The sequence below is a fragment of the Rhodnius prolixus genome, unplaced genomic scaffold (assembly GCF_049639745.1).
Source record: "Rhodnius prolixus isolate KJV_2025 unplaced genomic scaffold, Rpr scaffold_3, whole genome shotgun sequence".
Classification (NCBI taxonomy): Eukaryota; Metazoa; Arthropoda; class Insecta; order Hemiptera; family Reduviidae; genus Rhodnius; species Rhodnius prolixus.
Genome location: NW_027411603.1, coordinates 41,260,022 through 41,282,180, shown reverse-complemented (window position 1 = coordinate 41,282,180; position 22,159 = coordinate 41,260,022). Strand labels below are relative to the sequence as shown.

The window sequence follows — 22,159 nt, the reverse complement described above, 5'->3', positions numbered from 1 at the left end:
ATGTTTGAATTTGGAACGAATCTCAAAACTGAGAACGAAAAAATTGAACATTTAACTTTCTACATGAAGTTTACTGTGTCATTCGGTGTCTTGTACACTTGGAATGTTGGTAATTTACCTACTTCCAAATCCAAATTTTAGCGTTAACTTTATTTTTCTTTTATGATATTTAAGAAATAAGGCCGTTATTATCTTTTAAAACGATTCCTCTTTTTGTTGTGGAGGTGCGGATTTCAGCCTCGTCAAATTCGATGATAGGGGGGGTAGAATGATGCTGATGGGTATGGTTTACAGCTTCGTTGAATTTGATGATTACCCCTTCAGATTGGGGGAGTGTGGATCTTGCACAATTTAGGTGCGCCAGAACAGCTATTTTCCCTCTATTACCAATAAGTTTTAATAAATTTACCTTTTGTACTAATTGTTACAACACCTATTGCAGGATCTTCTTTCTTTAACATCGTCATCAGATCTCCAATAGTATTTTTATGCGGCCGTAATGCGAATAGGCAGTGTTTATTTGTGCTGGGAAGAGGTATACTCACTTTTGGGATTCCTCTTTCGATTTCCAACGTCACCATTCCTAAAACAAATATTAAAATATGATATTATGAGTAATCATATCAAAAATAAAATTTTGTATTAAAGAAGAAGATATTCAAAATCTAGAAGATTAAATTGCAACTAATGTATGTTTAATTATTAATTTGTCCCAAATGCGATAGTAATGTTTTTACTACAATTAATGCAATCTTTAGGTATAATAAAAATTATTTATTTATCTTGAAGAAGTACAACTAAACCCAAAATTTACTTATTGCGATAGAATGTAGCGAAAATGAAATTTTTAATAAAATAATATTCATTTATTATTGGCAATTCATCTTTTTTTCATTAAAGACATTTCAATGCAACCCTGTGCAGTGATCCATAATTCGGCCATATTTTCTTTTTGTCTCTTTCATTACCTTTTGGATTCTGGATAAAGGTTTAATCTACAACTTCTTCTAAGATGCAAACTCTTAATGCTGTGCTTTAAACTCCTCAGGAAAAACCTTTTAGGTAGTTCCTGACAAGAACTGGCCCTTGATGTGCTTCCTAACTCTACTAAACACCGTATGGTATAAATAGAATATCCAATTCTTCAAAGGTTTTGCGGTCATCTCAGATAACCCATCCTTACAATAAGAATAACAAATCATAGGCTTTTCAATTCTCACAAAATAACACCACATCTGGCTTCAGAAATAGAGATGTAAGCAAAGTCTAAGCTCATTACACTTGTGCACTTACGAACAATAACAAAATCTGACTACATCTATTTAGAATATCTCAAATGGAGAAGTAAATTACATTTAACTAGGCTTAATTTTGTAGTTTACTGAAAAGACTTGGTGTTTTCTTATAATTGAGGGTTTCCTCACCAAATATTCTAAAAACTCAAAAAATGATATCCCCTGGTTCTCCAGGTTGGGGGTTGTTGCATCTGACCAGCTCCCCGGCCAACGGGAAAAACAGTATTGCTATAAGTCCAAATGATAATAAAAGATCTTTTTGATGGCACAAAATTTGGAACTGAATTGCTGGTAAAATTCAAAATAATTTAATTTAAAAAAGTAGATCCATCTAGATGCCCTAAAAATGGTCCATTGAAGTTTTAATTTTGTTTTATAGAAATTTAAACAAGTTAGACTGCCTGAAAAATACTAGGATTTTCATTTAAACATGAATAACATTAATTTAATAGCTCAGCTGTGACTGGCATATAAAATTGGGTTAGGTTAGGTTAAAGCCAATGAATAACTTATCAATGAAGGTTAATGAATCAACCAATGAAACAATAACTTATCCTGTAAATTTAATTATGAAGATACGGAAATTTTATGTAACCCCAAAATGAATAACTTTTATTTTAACTAAATTATTTTGTAAATGAATAACCCACTTTCAATTTCAGAAATGCATATTTATATTAATCACACTATTGAACGCAACCAGTACTTAAAGATAAGGAACTATACTTCTTATAAATTCCACTGTGGACACTTACGCAGTTTATTTATTTTGTTTTGAAAGCCTACAAAAAGGACTTTTCTGTTAAACTATTTGGCCACTCAGATTTTTAAAATAATGTTTTCCTTATTATATTAAAGTAAACTTTTAGGTCTAGAAATATCCTGATTAATAATAATTGGAGAGTATACATAGCAATTGAAGCGTGAACTATGTTTTATGTATATTTTGTACTTAAAAAATTTGTGAAGTCTTGAGCCTTATATCTATAGAACTGATGATTTTCACCGGTTTGTTTTTTTTTTTTTTTAATATATTAGTATTCAAATTGAATAAAGTTATCTGTAATGATATTTTCGCAGATTTTTTTCATTATTAAGTTTTTAAGAACATAAAACTCTTACCATAACCTAGTTTTTTAAAGCATGGAATATTCTTACATAAATACGCATATTCTACTGCACATATACGCCTACATTTTGCGAATAAACACTGACGCAGTCTCAATACATCCTTTAAGAAAGACGCTGCGGATATTGCTTTAAGAACCATTCCCTCTATAAATCTAAAAACAAACTAGAATTGTGCCAAATCATCAACTTGCCAGCAAGCGAGTTTTTATTTCTAAACCTGATGTTTCCATCCAGTGTAATACAAACATTTTATAAATCTAGGAATCCTAATACATAATATAGAATAAAATACAGAATAGAATAATATAGAAAGAATAATACAGAAAACATAAGAAGAAAGCTGTTCCAGGGACTTGGCTAATATAGTCCAATTAGCACCTGCATCTGGCTTTCCCTACCACTCTATTGTTGGTTTTTATATGCAGCCACAATTAGCAAATATGCATATCAATTATCTTCACTCCTTATTACTATTATTTTAAAATTCTAATTTGAATTAAAATGAATTAAGGTTAGTGTTTAAATAAAATGATTTTATCAAGTGGCAAGATTACAATACAATGTATGCCATTAGTGTAAACATAATTATCACAATTGCCTTTTATAACATGGATATAATAAATAATAATAAACTTATGAATAAAACCTAACATCGAATTTGGGGTTAATTTGTGTCAGTAATATTTTTGAATCTTCCTGAGTGCACCTTTCTAGATGTTGCAATCTCACGGGTTCCTTGCACACTACTCCATGCACTTTCATTATATAATAGTAACACAATACACTTACATTACATTCACTTAAACAAGCACACCAAGGCACTACACACCAAAGGCTACCTTCCCTAAGAGATACCTTCGGCAAAGGCTGTAAACCCATTAAATTCAAGGTCCTCCATTGTTTCTGAGCTTAAGCGTAGGGCTGACAACTCTATCCTACCTCAAAGTTATCTCTATCCTATCTCAAAACCTCAACTGGAAAATTGAGGAGGCTAGGGGCCCACCATGCGCTGTAATGCCAAGAAAGAAGAATATTTTTAACGAAAGAAAAAAAAGAAGCAATTATAAACTATTTTTTAAAATAATAAGTTATGCTACGTTATGACAAAACAGAATTGTAACTTACAATAGAAATAACTAAATTTATTTAAATGTGCTTTAGACCAAACCTTTCTTGAAGAAGGTATACTTAAGGTTCTAAAGATCATTAGGAAGGAAGGCCGAACTTTGCTCGTTAGAATGAGACGATTATACTTAACTACGAACAAGATACTTCTAGTAATATATTTTTTGTAGACTTTAAACATTATACTTTAAAGCCATACTTACTAAATAGTTTAAATAAACTTCTTTCCTTTTTAAAAATTGTTCACAGTTAAAAGAGGAACAAAATTGAGTTAAATTTAAAGAAGAAACTGGAAATATGCTTATGACGCGATACTTAGCGAAGTAAATACTTTTATATTTCATTTCTTCTTATAATTGAAGAGTAAGCTCACTGATTAAAATGATAACCAATCAGAACGTGACAATTTATGCAAATAAACCCATTTTTTTTTTTAAATAAAACAATCATACTTTCATTTTGATAATATGCGATTCAGATGTACTAAATTTTAAACAGAAATAATGTGCTTTCACTGTGAAAAGTAAATGTGCTCAATCGTCACGGAGACTGAAGGCACAGAAATCTTTAAGATCAGCAAATGCATCCATCCAGTTTTTCTTAAGTGTGGTCGAAGTTGCATTTTGAGCGACAGGACAACCAACTAACTTCGAAGTTTACACGCAGTCAAACAAGAAACTAGGAATGAAATTTCATAAATTTACTTGAAGAACTTGCTTTAACGGCTACAGAATTTTAGGGGGAGCCACTTTCGATTAAAAAAAATAAAATTCAGGAATCTGGGTGAAACTACAATATTTCGGATAACAATAACACCTTCATATTGCTTTAATTAAGTTTATACCATCATTGTAGTTCTACATTGGGCAACGAGAATCATGATGGCTGAAGAAGATTCTGTCAAATTTTGGTCAAGTGGGTTTACTGAATATTCCAATCAAATATGTAATCGCAAGGATTCTGCTAAGATCCGAATAGCCATAAGAGGTCATGCAGCTATATCAACTCCTTTGAGGTATGCACATGTGATACTGTTTGGAGATTCTGGCGAAGATTGGTATCCAAAATAATATTTTTCCCCTTATGGTGCTCAGGGCTAATGAGGCAGTAGCTGGTTCGGCCCTCTATAAAGAGGGCTGAGGTCGTGTCAGTGGCGAAGGGCTAATAAGGGTTAGAATCCGGCTCTTCGGAAAATAAAAACATGCCCGAGCCTCTCCAACCTGTTCTCCGTAAATCTTTGGAGAATGTCCTTTTTTGCTTCCATAGTCTTTCTAATCACCGAATTTTTAACGGGATTTTCGAGCTGACCTCCACAAAATCCATCTCGGTTGCCAACAAATTTTCTTTTCTCTGGACTACCAGGAGTCCATGTTCCACTACTGTACAATATGTTTTCAACTATGGAATTATATAACAGCCTTTTAACTAACGGTAGTTTGTTGCTGGTCCACAGTAGCGGATTAAGCACTCCTATGGCTCTGCGACCCTCAATGATCATTCTTGACTCTTCTTTCCTAGTGCCGCCATCTACTCTTCGAGGATGGTACTTTGATATTTATTTCCAGAAGCCCCTCAACAGACTCCAAATTAAAAATCATGACAAGAAGAGAGATCCTCTAACAAATATCACATAGGTTTTCGGGCCAACACCCATAAAATATACCTTCATTTTCTTGGAGCTACAATATTAATAACAATGACATCATTTGAAGGAAATAGTAGGAATTTTCGAATTTAGCAAACAAAAACAAATGTTAGATGAAGACGAGTTCCGCGTAAAACTCTCTGACTAAAAATTTAATGCAATAAATGTGAACCGCACAATAATTTCCGCAGAGATATGAGACTGACGAACCGAAGAAAGTAAGGTAAAGAAAGTTCCCCAAGGTCTTTCTATTACTGACACCATGATAAGGCTATAAATTATAGTCTTTCTTTATTTTATTATATCTAAAACAAAGAAATTAATTAGTGAGAAACAAAACTGACAGAAAATGCTTACCTCTAGTTAATCAAATATTATTCTGTTGCACGATAATGCTCGGAAAGATGGAAAAAGACCAAATAGGCCATAAGGCGCCCATTTCAGAATAGATAGCCTAGAAATTATAAAAGAGAAAAAATAAATCAAGCGTAGAAAATGTATAATTCAGCAGGAAAAATAACTATAATCTGTGGAACAAATGATGCAACTAAATGCCACGCTATTAACGCACTACTGACTTAGTTACGTTCTTGCAAGTCTTCAGTATAACTTGTTTCATAGCAGGACATTGGCTAGAGAATTGTTGAATAATTTTTCCAACGCTGAGTTAGCCCATTCAAAATCCAATGAAACTAATTAGTTAAAGTAGTTCAAAATTAACTTTAATTAAATGTTTTAAAAATAGCTTCACTTTTTTTGTTGAACTAACGCTAAAATATTTATTTATTAATTTTATTTACTTATTTATTAATAAAAAACTGTTGTAATATTCCTCGCTATGCATTTTTCATAAGTCTTAACTTTTTAGTGAACTTGAAATTGGTTTAGTTTGCTTTCAATATTTAATGAATGAACATCTTTGACATAACCACATACTACATCCTCTGGAAGCATCCTTTTGATACTCCTTGGAAACCTGATCAAGGACGAATTCTTAGTTCCATTACTTATTCAGTTTACATCTCCTACTTCTTCAACCTGGATTCTTCTCTTCACCTCAATTTCCAATGGTCAACGAAGAGATTATTCGCAACAGGAGCTGGGGCCATTTTCATCTGCTCTCTTCAACACTTAGCGGTTTGCTATATAAATTCCTATCAACAATGGTGTTTCTCAGTGGAGCTGACGTAACATTATCAACGGCATGTTGCATGATTCTAAAGTTAAGTTGGATTTTATTTAACATTCCGTCAACCCAAAATGTGTTTCTGAAGCCAGACTAATGTTTTATTGAAGTCTTATAAAAATTTCAGGAATATAAGTATATATATTCTCTCAGCAGTGAGTTATGCGGATTTGAGACTGATACTCAATGACAAAAAAAGTTTCAATACAAAAACTATACCTATGAATAAGTTTTATACATAAACAAATGTAGGAGTGAAAGAGAAGCTATTTTCGTAAAATATATATCTTGCAAGAAGTAGAGGCTTTATAGCATTGGATATTAAGATTTCCTAATGCAACTTTCCTTTGCTACATATTATTTCCATACAAATGTTAACGGAATGTCTGAAGTTGAAATATATTGACGTTCTTACTTTCTGATATAAAGGAAGCGATATTAGCATATTTCTGAACTACTGGCTGAAGAGGTTTATGTTATATAAAGCCTAAAAAATCCATTTTTTATTTCTTTAAATTATTTTTTCTACTGCCTTATTGCAAACAAAAATTTAAATTATTGCAAATAAAAGTATGAACTTCCTGCAAAAATCTAGCTAAAGGCAAAAGACATTCGTAGTGGGACCCCCAGCTTACTATTTACTGAGAAAAAGCAAATTCACTATTCGAAATTATTTACTTATTTTCTGTACATAGGAAATGGCCCCTTATAGATGGAGTTAGTTCCCCAATTAAATAAACATTAAAAACGAAATAATTTACTATAAATTCGTAAATGTGAAGAAACTGTTTATTTCCGTTTAAGAGTAAATGTTAATATAACGGTATTCCGCTGAGAGGTGACTCTTACATGATGAAAACGTCTAAAATCATCTTGCCAACTCTCTTCATTCATCTCTTCTTCCGAGGGAGGAAGAAGAATGTGTGGTGTAATGCCTGGTTAGGAAGTGAGGTTACAGTCTGGAGCTGAATCACCTCCCTTTAAGCTTACAACAGCTCTAAAGTACCATAAAAGAGATCTATGACTTGGAGAGAAGTAAGAATTAAGAGGATATGGAGAGTTTGAATGGAGCTCACAACTAGAAGATTAGGTGCTTAATACTGTACATTCATCTAAGCGGTCAGTATTCTGTCATAACTGACAGCGCTGTTCACTAACAGTCAATGGGCTGTAAGAGGCTCTAAATTATTAATGAGTTAAAAATCAATTAAAGATATTCAATTATATTTATTTTGAAGGAAAACTTTTTAAAACAAACAACAAAGAAATAGAATTACTCCAGAAGAAACTTCTACAGTTAAAGTTAATTTTAGCTTGGTACGAAGAATTCTTGTTAAAACTGAAAATTAAATCAGTATCTAATTTGAGATGTCAAAATCTTTTAATTTTGTTAACACCGTTGTCTCAGATAAAGTAATACGACTCTGTTTTTTACATAATGTATTCAATATAAACAAAAATTCCTTATACAAACTGTAGAGCATTTTCAACAGTTATTCACAATGTGTTAGAACTATTGCTTTTTCGGAGTTTCATTCTTCCAGAAAATTTGATGGAACTAAGTTGCTACAAGAAAGAAGAAAGAGTTTCTGATAAAAGAAAAGATATGATAATGGACGAAGAACAACCAACTAATGAGGCATGTATCAGAGGGTATGGCTTCAATACAAAACCATGGCGGAAGAATTATAATTAATTAGAATAGTGGATCAACTTGAGCTATTAGTGTAAACACTAAGAAACAATTGGGAAAATTGTGATAATTTAACTTTAAAAAAATTCTTATGTATATTGTACTCACAATCCTTTAATAACCGTCAATAGCAGGTAATCTTGCTGTAGACTTTTACTATTATAGTAATAAGTTTTAAGTAAGTTATCTATTGGTTTCCATAATTTGTCTTATAGTCAATACTTCCAGACTAAATTCAAGTATAACACACAAATGAGACTGCTCACTTGACGCGGGAAAATAACGCCAGAGAACTTGGAGTAAGGTTTGACTTAGGTTGTAAAACAGGGTTGCCTAAAAGTTCATTTAATATTTTATGAGAACTAACTTATCATTTTTAATTTAAAATTGCATTTATCTTTTATATTAATATTACATTATTGTGTTTTATTGATTAATTTACAAATTATATGTCTTATGTGAAACATTCACATGATTCCCTCTTACCGCAATACAAGAAACAGAATTTTCTTGAAAGTATTTTAAAAATCGCTAAAAACCACCAAATTTAATGTGTAAAGTAGCATTACCGGTCTAGCAACTTTCTCAAAATTGAAATTTTATTTATGAATCTAATTCCTATGAATATTCGCAGCTAATGACGGTTCATTGTACTTGGGTGATGCTTTAGAGAGAAGTTTAACTCATCCCAGCATTATCTCAGATAAACGTTATAGATCTTCAAAAGTAATAATCTAAGTTCTAAGAAAATCGTAGAAGCCATTGACGAGAAAATTTTGATCCAATCCGCTGGAGGTAGATAAATGTACTAAAAATAAAGCTTTAGGGATTTATGTTTCTCACATAAATGAGTTTTGCTCTCCCTCACTTTTTGCATTTGATACAAAATTTTTATTATCTTGTAAATCTCAAACATATATTTCTATCAAAACTTTGTCACGACCTCAATTCTCTTTCTTCCATGAATAAGAAGAGCAAACAAAACTTTACCCGGAAAAATGTAGGAAACAAGAGAGCACTCAGATTTTTTTTTTTGTAGGGGGTTTTGAGAGAGAAGTATATTCATTACTTTTTCACTTTAAAACTACTCTTTTGTACGGGATAAAACATAATCTCTCAATGAGATTGTTTCAGGAAATGTTTTATAAAACAATTAAGGCCAAATGAACGTTTTGAGCTATTAAATAAATATTAATGCTCATAATTAAGTAAAGATTTTTTTAACTTAATACTCTTAGGGATTGTCGGATGGCTTCATGGCAAAGCTGGAGTGTACAGATAAATCTGAGGTGTAATATCTATAAGTTATCTCAAAGCAGCGCATGACAGCATCATTTGAGAATAGCTGTGCAAAGCCATGTTGGGAATACGTATTCATTTGAATTTCAAAGAACAGTGCGTTGGCCAAACACAAGAGGTTCTCTCAACTCGCTTCGGTGCGTGCAAAGACATGAATTGTATGCAATCGTCTGGTTTACAGCCTAACGTACACTTAGGAGCCTGTATGGACGACTCAATAAAGGACTTAAAAAGTAGAGCTGCCTACATTTTAGCAAATCATGATTTAAACATCATGTTAGTGTAACGAAATAATCTTGTTTATAGTTGGATTCTTGAATCCAACTACAATGTGAAAGAAAGGGTACTATTCATACGAAGTTTGATTGAAAAAGATTAAACTAGAGATATAGTGTCATTTTTGAACGTTGAGATAATTATGAGAATACGATGTTTGTTATGAAGCAAGTGGTCGCATTTTTCTTAACAAATTTAAGTAAATGCTTGAGCCCTAATGTAATACACTTTCCTGATTGCTTGAAAATTGCTGGCCAAGAATAGGATACATTTATTTTGAACACAAAGGATCATTTGCTGGGTAATTTTTTTATAAAAAGAAGAAGAATCCACGAGAAATTATCTGAAACGAGACAAGAAGTAGAATGCTGTTGCTGTAAAAAAAAAAAATCTAAATTAAAGAAGAAATTAATGTAATAATAAATACAATTAAGATAGTGAAATGGCCCATTATGGGAACTGGCGAGAAGAGGAGGTGCACCGTACATGCACGCTCCGACTGCCATGGAGGGCGGCCAACTCCTCCCCCGCCGTTGGCTGATTGTTGTGTTCACTGAAAGGCGAGAGGTACAGTTGTTCTTCTCCTAAAACAAGGAGAAGATTTACTTGTGGTAGTGTTATTTAGATCGGCCGCAAATCAACTACTCGGGAAGGCTCTAGATTGCCATATTTCCAAAGATTACTGATATCCGCGGGTGTTGTAAGGTGTCTTGTGTATTTTATGAACAATACAGGAGGTGCTGCTTAAAGTGTTGCATTTAACTACTGCAGACATCATCTACAACTCTGGATTAATTTGTAAGTAGTGGTGTTTTTTTAAACCTCTTTATCCAGAAATAATTTCGGTTCGATAATTACGAGTTTACATCAAACAATCCTTAGGAAAATTACTAACTCCTTCTTAATTAATTTTTCCTTAAGGTTTACAAAATTAAACCTCTAGTAATCAAGTAAAGTCGAGCAAGTAATCTTAGCTTAATGTTTAATAAGTACAAAAAGTAGGATAGTGATTCCAGAAAGATCTAATTACCTAGGTAATGAAAGACTTGGTAAGCTTTCCACAAGTACATGTTACTTTTATTAGGACTACTTTTTATCCCTATATATTTTTTACTGGTGTGAATGCAATCAGTATCAATCGGCTGACAAGAAGTTAGGCGTAAATGAAATGTAAGGAATGCCAGAGTAATATATCTTTAGTTACTGCAGAAGGAGACAGTACAGTACACCTTGACCTTGTATTTGAGAATCAATATTTAGAGAGTGGTGTGATCAGTTCCAAATAATTTAGTTTTTGTGTAACAAAAATCACTCTGGATTTTGAAATTATAATTGATAATGTCAGCTGATTTAAATTCTAATAAATTTACTTGCTGAAGTAATGATTGACATCTAAACTAAAGTGATGACCAGAATTTTAAATAAGGTGAAGTCAATAGCAGGCCCCTCTTTTTTTCTTTGCACTTAAGAAAACTACAAATAATTTTTTATCAAATACTAGAACCACTGTTTCCTTTACTGGAAATATATTTCATAAATTATTAATTTTCAAGTCAATAAAATTGCCATTAAATATGTTTTTAACATATTTTTAAATTAGCTGGTTCAAATATGTTATATGAATTAGTAAGTGTAACTTTATTTGATGTATTAAAAATAAAAGAATAACATAATTACCATCTTAGTGTAATTTGTTTAATGGAGTCATTAGTAATTACGCCATCCAACAAAAAAAAAAAAAAAACAAATTATCAACTATGTATTTCATTTATTCTGAAAAAGTTGGGACAAAAAGAGAATGAACTTAAGAGTGAAAATTATTTAAGAAGCGTTTAGCAAAGGAGAAGAACGGAGCTCCTTCATACAAGAAGTTGGTGGATGAAACCTAGTAAATAGTTTTCTCACAACGCCCACTGATTACAGTAGGTTACCACTGATTGATTATATTATGATGATGATAAAACATGCAGTAAGATAACCTTAGATTCCCTGAGCAATGAACAAAACTTGATAGTCACTAAGTAACAAAAATGAAGAACAATTCCAAATAATTTTCATATAAAAGAAAATTAAAACAGTACATTAGTTAGTCGAACTTCACACTTAAGGAAGTATGTTAAGCTTTCTCCGTTAACAAGGTTCAATGTTCTACTAAGACTGCTACTCCTCGAACAAGCTTTATTTTATAAATAAAAATTATTCCTCGCTGTTATTATAAGAAGAAGTCTAGTGTGAATTAATGAAAACATTTTTTTGCTCTACAACAACTATCGGATCATTAAATAAATATACTGTCCTATTATAATATCACAGAGTTTGCAACAAATAGGCTGAAACAAATGATCAGAATTTTTAAATTAAATAATTGGAGTATATTGGTCTAGAGACTTGAATTTAAACAATTAGAATTCTTAAAGAAAATCAAACTGACTCCCTTAAAGCTAGAGGCTCCTTCACTCAGTTAATCACTTTTAACAGAATTATATAGTAAAAAGAGGTTTACAAGAAAGAAAACACCTTGATGGTGTAAGATGAATGTTGTATGAGGGAGGCAGAATAAGAAAAGAATTTGAGAAGTTTACAAGAAAGCGTAAGAAATGGTGTTGGCTACAAAAGAATCTTCAGCGGCCAGACTTAAAATGAAAAACTAGGAAACAATTTCTTGTCTTCAAAACGCAAAAACTTTTTTTTTTATTTACTACAAATATTTCAATGGAAAAATTCACATTAAATTTTTTGTTTAAAGCCCCAAAATTCTTGACATAAGCCAATGACTCTGATAATTATGACCATAAAACTTCCAAAATAAAATACTAGAAGTCAGTCGCTTTAAACGCTTCATGGTTTACCAGCAACCCACAAATTCACAGAGAACTCAACGTATTAGATATTTACACTACCATGATCAAACAAAGCTCGCACTCATCTCTTTCAAACTGTCATCAGCTAGCTAGCTACTACACACGACCACCTAGACATGCCTACTGCCTCCACAAGATTAAAATCTGAATATCTGAATAGTAATTTTAAAGATTTAAGGAAGCTGATTCATAATTTATTTAGTAAATTAAATTAGTAAATAATTATATAATGAAATTTATTTTCGAACAAAAGCAGAATTACTAGATATGTGGATCTGAAGCAAAGAAACAAGTAGGTCTGTTTATATAATTACTCTTCAGTAAGTTTCATATGATTCTAAGATGAGGGGAAAAGGTTCTTATCTCCTCCATCCCAAAGCCACTCAGAAAAGGCCTTCCTTCTCTAGGAGCAGTCTAAAAGTGTGTCTCTATATCACAACATATCCCATGAGCTCCAAGTCCCTAACTCTTCCCCTTACACTTTTTCTCCAGAAGAAACTGTAACTACAAGTCCAGCCAAACAGCTAAGAAATCCGCTGAAAACTGTTCCCCTAATTCTCTCTCTGCCTGATTCCTATCATAAATCTTTTTTTAGCCTTGAAAGACCAGTGTCTTTCATCCTTTCTTTTTCTTGCATCCTTTAAGCTCCATTTTTCTTACGATTTACTTCATGCTGAGAATCACTGGTTTCGTGACAGAAAACGACGTCGAATATCTTAGCCGACTATCTTGTAAACAGTGACCATACCGCTAGAGGCTTGAGACTAGATGTCGATTTGTTTAGGTTTTACGCTATGTTCCTACTCCAAACATATCTGTCCTCTTTTTTCAACCCTATTCGCAACTCTCCTTCACTCTTTCTTTAGGGTGCTTTACCCACGAACGACTAAAGCTAACCTCTCAGAACTCCACTTCCAATCAGCTATTTTGAAGGCAGAATTAGTTTTTTTTTTCCTCAACTTACACTCAAGTTTACATTGAGCTTCTTTAAATATTTTCGCCACTTCTGCTTTTATCTCATCCAGAAGTACCATTTCATTGCTGTTCTTATAACAGAAGGCTGAAGGGTACTGACGAGGCCGATGGCAGTTTTCCTCTTCGCCCGAGTTATATTTAATTAGACAGGTGCGATATTCTTTTAGCTTACACTGGTTCCTATCTATATTCATGGAAAGCTTAATACAACGTCATTCAGCATTTTCATTTGGAAAAATTCTTCAAGAAATACTCCTACTATGTTAGGAAATATTCTGAGCTTTCGTAGAAAAATGCTAAACACAAAAGTTAATTATTGTTCAGTACCCCTTAATGTTATTAAAATATTTTTTTTTACTTACTTGAAGAACCTGAATTCTTAAAATAAAGCCTAAAAGTTTACTGAATAATGTTTCAATAGCTTTAGTGCTAAGAACATCCCTCTAGTAAAAGTAGCAGTTTAGTAATGTGAAGACCGTAAATAAGTAACTTAAAATAATATTAAAATCGAGTAGTCATACTCATTTCTAAAATTCAGATTTTTTTTTTTTGTATAACACCAGAAAGTATGAAATAAAAATAAACATTAATGTCTACTATGCAACATGAGTAGTATATTAACAAACTTTTAGGGAACTTTCCCTTTACGGAGTGCATGTATATAAATTATATACTCGTACATCACACTAGAGTGTGAATGTTATTATTGTTTGTTTTACACATTCACCTCATGTGTAGCTTTTCTTTCTCTCCTATTTGTTCAGTAATTTTACTCGTTTACTTACACTCGTGTATGTAAATGTAAACATACAATAACAACAATAGGTGACAAATGTTTATAAATGAGACCCATCAAAATAAAAAATAAAATCATTCAACACTTTTAATATCCCTCAACAAATTTTATGTATTAGTTTAATTTTTGAGATCTCTCTCTGTATTGATTTGTTTTAGTAGTCACTCCTATTTGTGCTATTGTAGTGCGAAACAATTGAATTTATTTGAATACAGAGAATCAAATAGGAAACTTTGGTTTGACCAGCCAAAGTAGAATTATTCAAGAAAACTTATATTGAAAACAAAATTTGACACCACATAAAAAGTGAGCTAGTCACTGATGGAATGTTATTTTAGCTTCAGAAATGTTAAATTAATTTTCCAATTAAAGAAATAATGATGTTAGATTGTAGACTGTTGATGATAATGAGGTACGGTCATAAGAAGCCTAGCATTACTGCAGTCTTTAAAAAACTAATTATACCTTAGTCATTAATGATTTTGAGCTAGAGGTTTATAAGTTTTTTAATGATAGCTTTGATCGACTCTACCTTCTAATTGATTATGAAAGAAGCCTTAAATTGAGTTAATTCTAAAACAAGTTTTACCTAATTTAATGTAATCTTTGGTCAACTTAAAAAGAAGCTGAAGAGAGAATGATTATCTAACCTATTTTAATGGATGATTCAATTTGATTAAAACATATTTAATTAATTTATCATTCTTGATGTATCAGGTAATTTATACATTTGTTAGTAGTTAATACTTGTGTGGTTTGCCTTAATCTTAATCAGGTACCTATATTTGTACATTCATGCATCTTTTATTTTATACTGAGAATACACTTATAATAAGGTTCGCATGTAAAAAGAATTTAAATAAACTAGTTAAGAAAGAAGTAATATTTGTCATCTTGTGTTTATTAAAATAGGTATTCAAAAATACAAAAGTTTGGAGGAGAGATCGTTAAAAAAATAGATAGCGGTAAAAAGGAGAACAGATGATGTTATTAGATCGGTTGGTTGAGTCCCAAATTATGCTCTCAAATAGTACAACCTTGTACCTTCGTGAGTGGCCAGCACAGGACTTAAGGTCACATTCTGCTGATGCACCAGGACTTCATCATTGACTCCAAACAATACGGTTTAATTGAACAGAATAGACAGCTCAGAAATACATTAATTTCGTTTCTTTCAAAATAAATAATTAATTCTCTTTGAAATTATGTTAGTATTCAAAAAGTGTACCACTTTTGAAAGAATTGAATTCAAAATAAGAAATAATTATAAACAAATGGAAGAAATTAGCTCAATGGCTATAAAGTGTATAGCCACTGGATTCCTATGCAGTGATCCCAGCTTTGAATCCAGCAACCTGTACTTAGATTTTTTTTTCTTCCTAGGAGTCTCTTACAGCTCACTGGTCCAGTGATGGACAGTTTAGTTTGTAACGAGAGACCAGCAGTACATTAAAAAACGTTCTGAGCACCTGAGACTTTAGATGCTGAGGCTGCTTAAATTATAAAACAATATGATTAAATAAAGTAATGCTTTATTTCATAAATGGACAAAAATTTTAATACTTCGTTTTAATTTTAAGCATTATAGCAATCAGAGAAATTAAAACCATCAGGAGTTTATCTAGATATCTTATTATATGGAAAAATAAACTTTAATAATCATTAAAAATCACTACTAAGTTTGTAGTGGTGGTTTTCAAGAGGAAATAATCCAAATTACTGTGCTGCTATCAACTAATGATGATAACTGAATCAGCAGAAATTAAAATATTGCAAATATCCATGCTGTAACAAATCCCAGGTCAAAACCATTCAGATATTCATGCTGTAAAGTAAATATTACAGTTAATTTTTGTATTTTGTATAAATAAAGTTTTGGTACGGAGAAATCGTTCTTCTCAGTAACATAACTTTTATAACAAGAGAATTATAAGAATTCAGAAGACAGGCAGAAATTAAAACCAACACATCAATTTTTGGCAGAGATTAGAGACAGTCGAATTGATCAAAATCAGTCTTCAAGTCATGAGTTCATGGCAAATTTGAGGTCTAATCCCACAACAGATCTTTCTTTTAGATAGATTTGGATTATAATGGTTCTATTGCTGGCGAACAAATAATATAAAAACAGAATGCAATTATGATGCACTTTTACAATCGACATGAAATTAAAAAAAGAAAGTGTTAAAATTTAAAATGAAACATTAATTAATCGAAACATATGTTTACGTTAGTAGGTATGTGAATTCATAATAAAATTTTTCACTAAATTTCTAATACACAAACACTTTCACGGTCGAAAACTTTTGGAAAGTAATTTCGTATTCGGTGGATCACCAAAGTGGAAACAATGGACGCTTTATGGAGAGTGAAAATAGTGACAACACTAGTTACTATCAATTAATATGTGAACACGTTTTGTGTTTATTGGCTTTCATTATGCCAAGTCTAGAATATTTAATAAGAATTTTTTTTTCTTGTAAAAGTTTAATAAAGTCTACATTTCGATTATGTTTTGTCTTATTTTCTTTTTAATAAACTAGTCCTAAGATTCTAGGGTATGTTTTTAAAGCTATAAACAGCATCGAATTACTGTAATATTCATCCTTCAAAGTTCATGTTCCAGCAACATTAAAGGAATTCTTAATCTAAAATAAAAGCCACATAAAAAAGAACTCCCCAGAGTAAAAGTTAATGCAGTTCAACTTGTTGCTAAAATTCTTTAAGTTGTTGTTTAACTAATGTATTTTAGGCGTAAAACGATGCCAGTTTTTTTAATGAACTATAAAACACTTGAATCCTAACTTGGTGTTTTCAAAGTTAATTATATCCGAAACTTATTAAAAATTTCCCTAGATTAGTAAATCAAAGAGAACAGAATACTAGAAAGATAGACTTTTTACATTTGAAAGAGGGCGCTAATAAAATCATCGAGTAAAATGATTCTTTGTAAATAAGCTAAACCTCAATTTATAAATAATTTATTTTTTGTTTCCCGTCCGCTCGGTCAGAAGAGGCTACAACATCAATCAGAACAATGTACGTGAAAATCATAGAAGTTAATGCCACATTAAAAAGGAAAAAAAAAGACTGCGAGAAAAGATTAGCGATGGTCTGGCTGGAGCCTAATATCCGGGTATACATTCTGGGTAAGGCTACTTTTTAGATGTTCTCTACCTAGAAGCCTTAACTTCACAATCTGTTGATGATAAGAATGGTCTTTAATGAGTGAACACTGCCCAGAGGTTTGTCTGACAAAACTCTGCGCGCCAATGATCACAAATGTCGGCCGCTCTAATTAATGGAACAAATCTGATATGTATCACTTTTACCACTTTCTCCATAAATGTATTCTATAATTCACCATAAAAACGAACAAAACAATTAAGCTTGTTACTTAACGAAACATTGGATGAAAAGTTTTCAATTTAATGAAAAATTTGAAGGTTTAAAAAGCAAATAATATTTTAAAAATCTACAGATTACATTATATTTTATTTTCAAATAAATTAGGATAAAAATAAGCAGTATAATAAATAATGCAAACAACACGTTCCTTTAAAATTATTTTTTACATAAGAAATACGAAATAAAAGTACTTAGCATTCTACGTTTTAAGAAAATTGTTTGAGACGTTCTCAGAACATCCTAATTATGTCAGAGCTTTAGAATTCTAGAACTGCTTTCATGGAAAGTATTATACGAAATAGAGGTGAACTTTAGCAAAAAGCTGATGATTCTGACTTTGCTTCTTTAGCCTATTTGAGTTTCTTATAGGTCCAAGCGAGTTTTACTCTCAGTTACCTACTTCTTTTAAAAATAGAGAAATGTTAGATTACTTTTTACACCCCTAGAAAAGAGGCAAAATGAAAATATCTAGATAAGAGCGAAAAATCAAACTGAAATGAGCTTGAGAAAAATTATTAAATCCAGTGGGTATGCTTAGTATAGTTACTTAGCTGTTCACATAACTGGTGGAGTATACACCACAACGAGTACAGTAACTTGTTACAAATTAGTAACTGAATCTATTCGACACAAAATTATTGGATTGATGTAAAGAAATTGATCTTATTGTTTCTTCCGGCGGATTTAAAAGCAAAAGGAAAGTCAACAATCAATTTATAAATTAAAAGTAATACAAATATTGAATTCATTAACCCATATAATCATAAGTAAAAGTAAGTCATTAGTGTTATCTTTAACTTTAACAGATAAAAGAGAAATCGCTTATGATATTTTATTAATGAGAGAAATTAAAAAATAAAAATAATTAAAAATCTTCAATTATGACCAAATCAATGGGAGAAGATTCCAAGTAAGATCCTCTACTTCTGATTCTTTAATTCTGAATATTTGTCAAAAATCATTTCCTTACATAATCTGACAACTGTCGGAACATTTTTTTATTCATATCTTAATTCCTTATGAAGCTTTCTAAGAGAAATACTCAAATTGCTTAAGATAAGTTCATTTATATTTATTGTATTTTATTTTTTAAGCAAAGAACGGACAATTTTCTTGGACCACTGTCAAAATAGTAATTGAACAATCAAACAACCTCCAAAACAAGACGAGGAAAAGGGAGGATTAAGATAAGGGTGAAATAAAATTCCTCATTTAAAAAAAAAGAAAAGAAAAGGTGTTTACAGTTCCCACTGTTGATCTTTTCTAAAGTTTAGGAACATAGAAGAATGGCCAAATTTAAAATTAGAACCTTAAGTTAGATCTTGTAAATATGTAAAAACCTGAATTCGCTAGCCAAAGAAAAATCGATTAGAAAGTTTTTATGTAAGACTTAACATAGTGAGCTATAGTTTGCTAAACCCAAATAGTGTAACTACACTAATTACAACAGCAAATCCTTCTTGTATTATGTGACTGTAGTAGCAATCCCTAACTGTAAACAGATTGAAAGTTTATTTTGGGTTGAAGAAATACTAAAACAATTTTACTTTGTAGTGGAATTTAATTTAAAAAATTTTCATTTGTGGAGTACTTATACGAGCTACAAAAACCAATAAGACTGAGCTTTTTGAATGATTGGCGATAAAAAAAAAAAATTCAATAAGTATTCTAATCTCGTAACATAGATAGTAATCACTAATTAAGGAGCATTACGAGTATATCTGTAATTGGATAATATGAGGTGGTTAGGTTAAACAGAGCCCGGGCTGATATATTGAAATTATAGAATTCTAATCCATATTTGAGGGATAAAAATTAATTATACCAATTGTGTAACGGGAGTATGGATATACATTTCACTTTCTTGCTATTAATGCCCGGTTATCTGAATGTAGAATGAAGCATCTTGGTAAGTTGTAGGTTACTGGAAAAGAGATGTTTCTGATTCACATTGGAACTTGCAATAGAAAAGCTTATTGCTTTCAGTATTAATTATTTTTAAATCACTTCTACATTTAGACATGTTCCATTTTTTCTAACTAATTATTAGTAGATTATAAATTATAAATTTGCGTACATATTCAAATCTGTACATCAAACCAAGACACCGGACAAAATTAATTTCATGAAAGGGTACAAAAAAAAAAAAAAAACTAAGAAAGTAAAAGGTAGAAATTAAAGATGTTTATTGATATATGAAATTGGTATGAATAAAATACTGATCAATAGTGAAATAGTAAGTAATGAATATATGGCGTGACACATAAGCAAGCATTAATCCTCCAGGTCACGGCACCTCCCTCATACTGTAAAACACGGCACGATGTTCAGCAACACTGAAACCTGTTGAGAGGGAACATAAGCTTGTCTTCTGCTATTTATTTAATTTTTTTGTCATCAGGTATGAGTGTCAACAGTTCTACTAAAAGAAATTAAAATTAATTCTGAATAAAAAATTCTATTCCATGGCATCAATGTTAAAGCAAGATGTACTGTTTAGGTAAAATAACTTCTTTTTTTAATTGCAATATAAGTTTATCAAGTAGATAGATATCTGATGGCTAATGAAATAAATCTTCTTAAAGAATGAATATGGAAAAACAGCCATTATTCACAGTGCTGGTTAGATATTAAAAATATGTAGGGGAATGATTAAAAAGTGAAATCTGTGGCAATTTAGAACATTTAATAAAATAGAATGTGAGCCCACAGATCCCATGTTGCACTCAAAAACAGTCACGAAGGACCGTGGGTTTTGATTGAGAAGAAGTGTTATTAGAATTCTAACAACCCTGTGCCTAGTCCATACCTCTAAAGGAAGACCTAAGTCCATAAGAAAAAAAACAAACAGAGAATTGGTGTTGAGGCTTTTGCAATTGAGGCAAAAATGATGATGAAGTAAAAAATCTGCTCAGTAGAAAGAAATATGGGTTAACAGGGTCCAAAAAATCTTCTATATGTGATGGATTTCATATAAATATTAGTATGTTCAGAAAATAACTTTGTATTAGGGCTAAAAATGTTGATTGAATATAATAAAACGTCGTTTAACTAATGTTTTAAGGATGGAAGAGAACGAATCAAAACTCTTTAAAATAACAATCAAGGGCTTCATTAGGAGATTTCCACAGCACTGTGCGCAAAATCTAACAATTTCTATAACAACAATCGCTACATAAATGTGATTAAGAACCACGCAATCGCTTCTGAGAGTGGTGCCTCCAACAACTTGAAAGGATTCACGGTTTAATCGCAATCTTTTTGTGGGGACAGACGAGTTCACATTTACAGACGTGGGGTACTTATAGAATAAATCTCTTTAATGTTGCGTCTACAATTTTAATAAATATCATGTTCTGTTTGTTACAGTTATTTGGAAGAAGCGAGTGAATCTAGCAAGATAGGGGGTGTGTATTCAGCGGATGGCCACATTGTGGTCCAGGAAGGTGGTGGCCGGCGACACCAGAACAATGCTCCAAGGAGAGGCTATAACAGTGACAGCCGCGGCCTGTTTGATCATTACTTCCATCAGCACCATCATCATCACCACCATCATCAGAGGAAACATCAAACGCATAGGTGAGTCCATCATGGCTTTAAAAGATTTATCCGGACTTGATAATAAAGGATGTGGTACCAGCTAAAGTTATTAAGTAGCAGAGTGCGTCAGATAAAATGAAATCGAATTAAAATATAAAATTGGAATTCTTCTTGAATTCTGCCTTCAGAGATTAATTCAAAACTAGAAGAATGATTTAAAATAAAAGAAATTTTAAGTTAGAAGACCTCTTTGAATGTACTACTGAAAATTGATCTTTTATTTAATGTAATTCCGTTAAAAAGTTAAAAAAATTAAGGAAGTATTAGCCAACCTAATACATTAACCATCCTAATACATTAAAGAAAGATAAATAATATTGCCCACATCCAAAAATGTATTTCAAGATACATTACATAAAGTGTAATACAACTAGCAAAAGCACCCGTGTAATATGATCCTAAAGTTAAGGGGAAATTTTCCAAATGGATAAACACTAACATGTAGCAGGATACACAACAGTTTGCCATATTGCTGATGTTCTGATAGAATAGAGTACATTTTACACCAGTCTGGTCTAGGACAAGGGCACTTCTTTATAGACCCAAGGTCATCACCACAAACTGTACTGCTGGTCTATTTATCTTGGACATCCACTTCACCTTCCTCTGGATACTCCGTCCTCACCCTTAGCTTTTCCATAAATATATCTAGTTTTTCCAAAGATATTTTCAAAGTTACTGTTCCTAGCTCTTCATCTAACTTTTTAAGTTAAAGTCAAATAGTGTGGTAATGAATTGTCAAGCTTTGTAAGTGAAAGTCAAATATCTACTCAAAATTGATGAATTAATCTCTTACGATGGTGGCAACCATTAATTTTGGACCTGCATTGCGGTTTTTTGTTTAAAAATATTTTTTTGAGTGTGCTGCA

At 31.6% G+C, this 22,159-nt stretch overlaps 1 protein-coding gene across 3 annotated transcripts in view; it reads right to left on the bottom strand.

The window, feature by feature from the left end:
* The window catches only part of MCU (mitochondrial calcium uniporter), a 286,499-nt gene that overhangs the window by 38,105 nt on the left and 226,235 nt on the right, over positions 1–22,159 (bottom strand). Inside the window, exons 1-3 of one of the 3 annotated variants that reach the window (XM_074125203.1) lie at positions 8,184–8,333; positions 5,554–5,650; positions 410–583 (exon numbers count right to left, since the gene is read on the bottom strand). In XM_074125203.1, coding sequence (XP_073981304.1) covers positions 410–581 — 172 coding nt within the window. In that variant the 5' untranslated portion in view covers positions 582–583; positions 5,554–5,650; positions 8,184–8,333. Of the gene's footprint in view, positions 1–409; positions 584–5,553; positions 5,651–8,183; positions 8,334–22,159 lie in introns of those variants that run through there. The other 2 variants (XM_074125204.1, XM_074125202.1) reach the window with 2 other exon arrangements.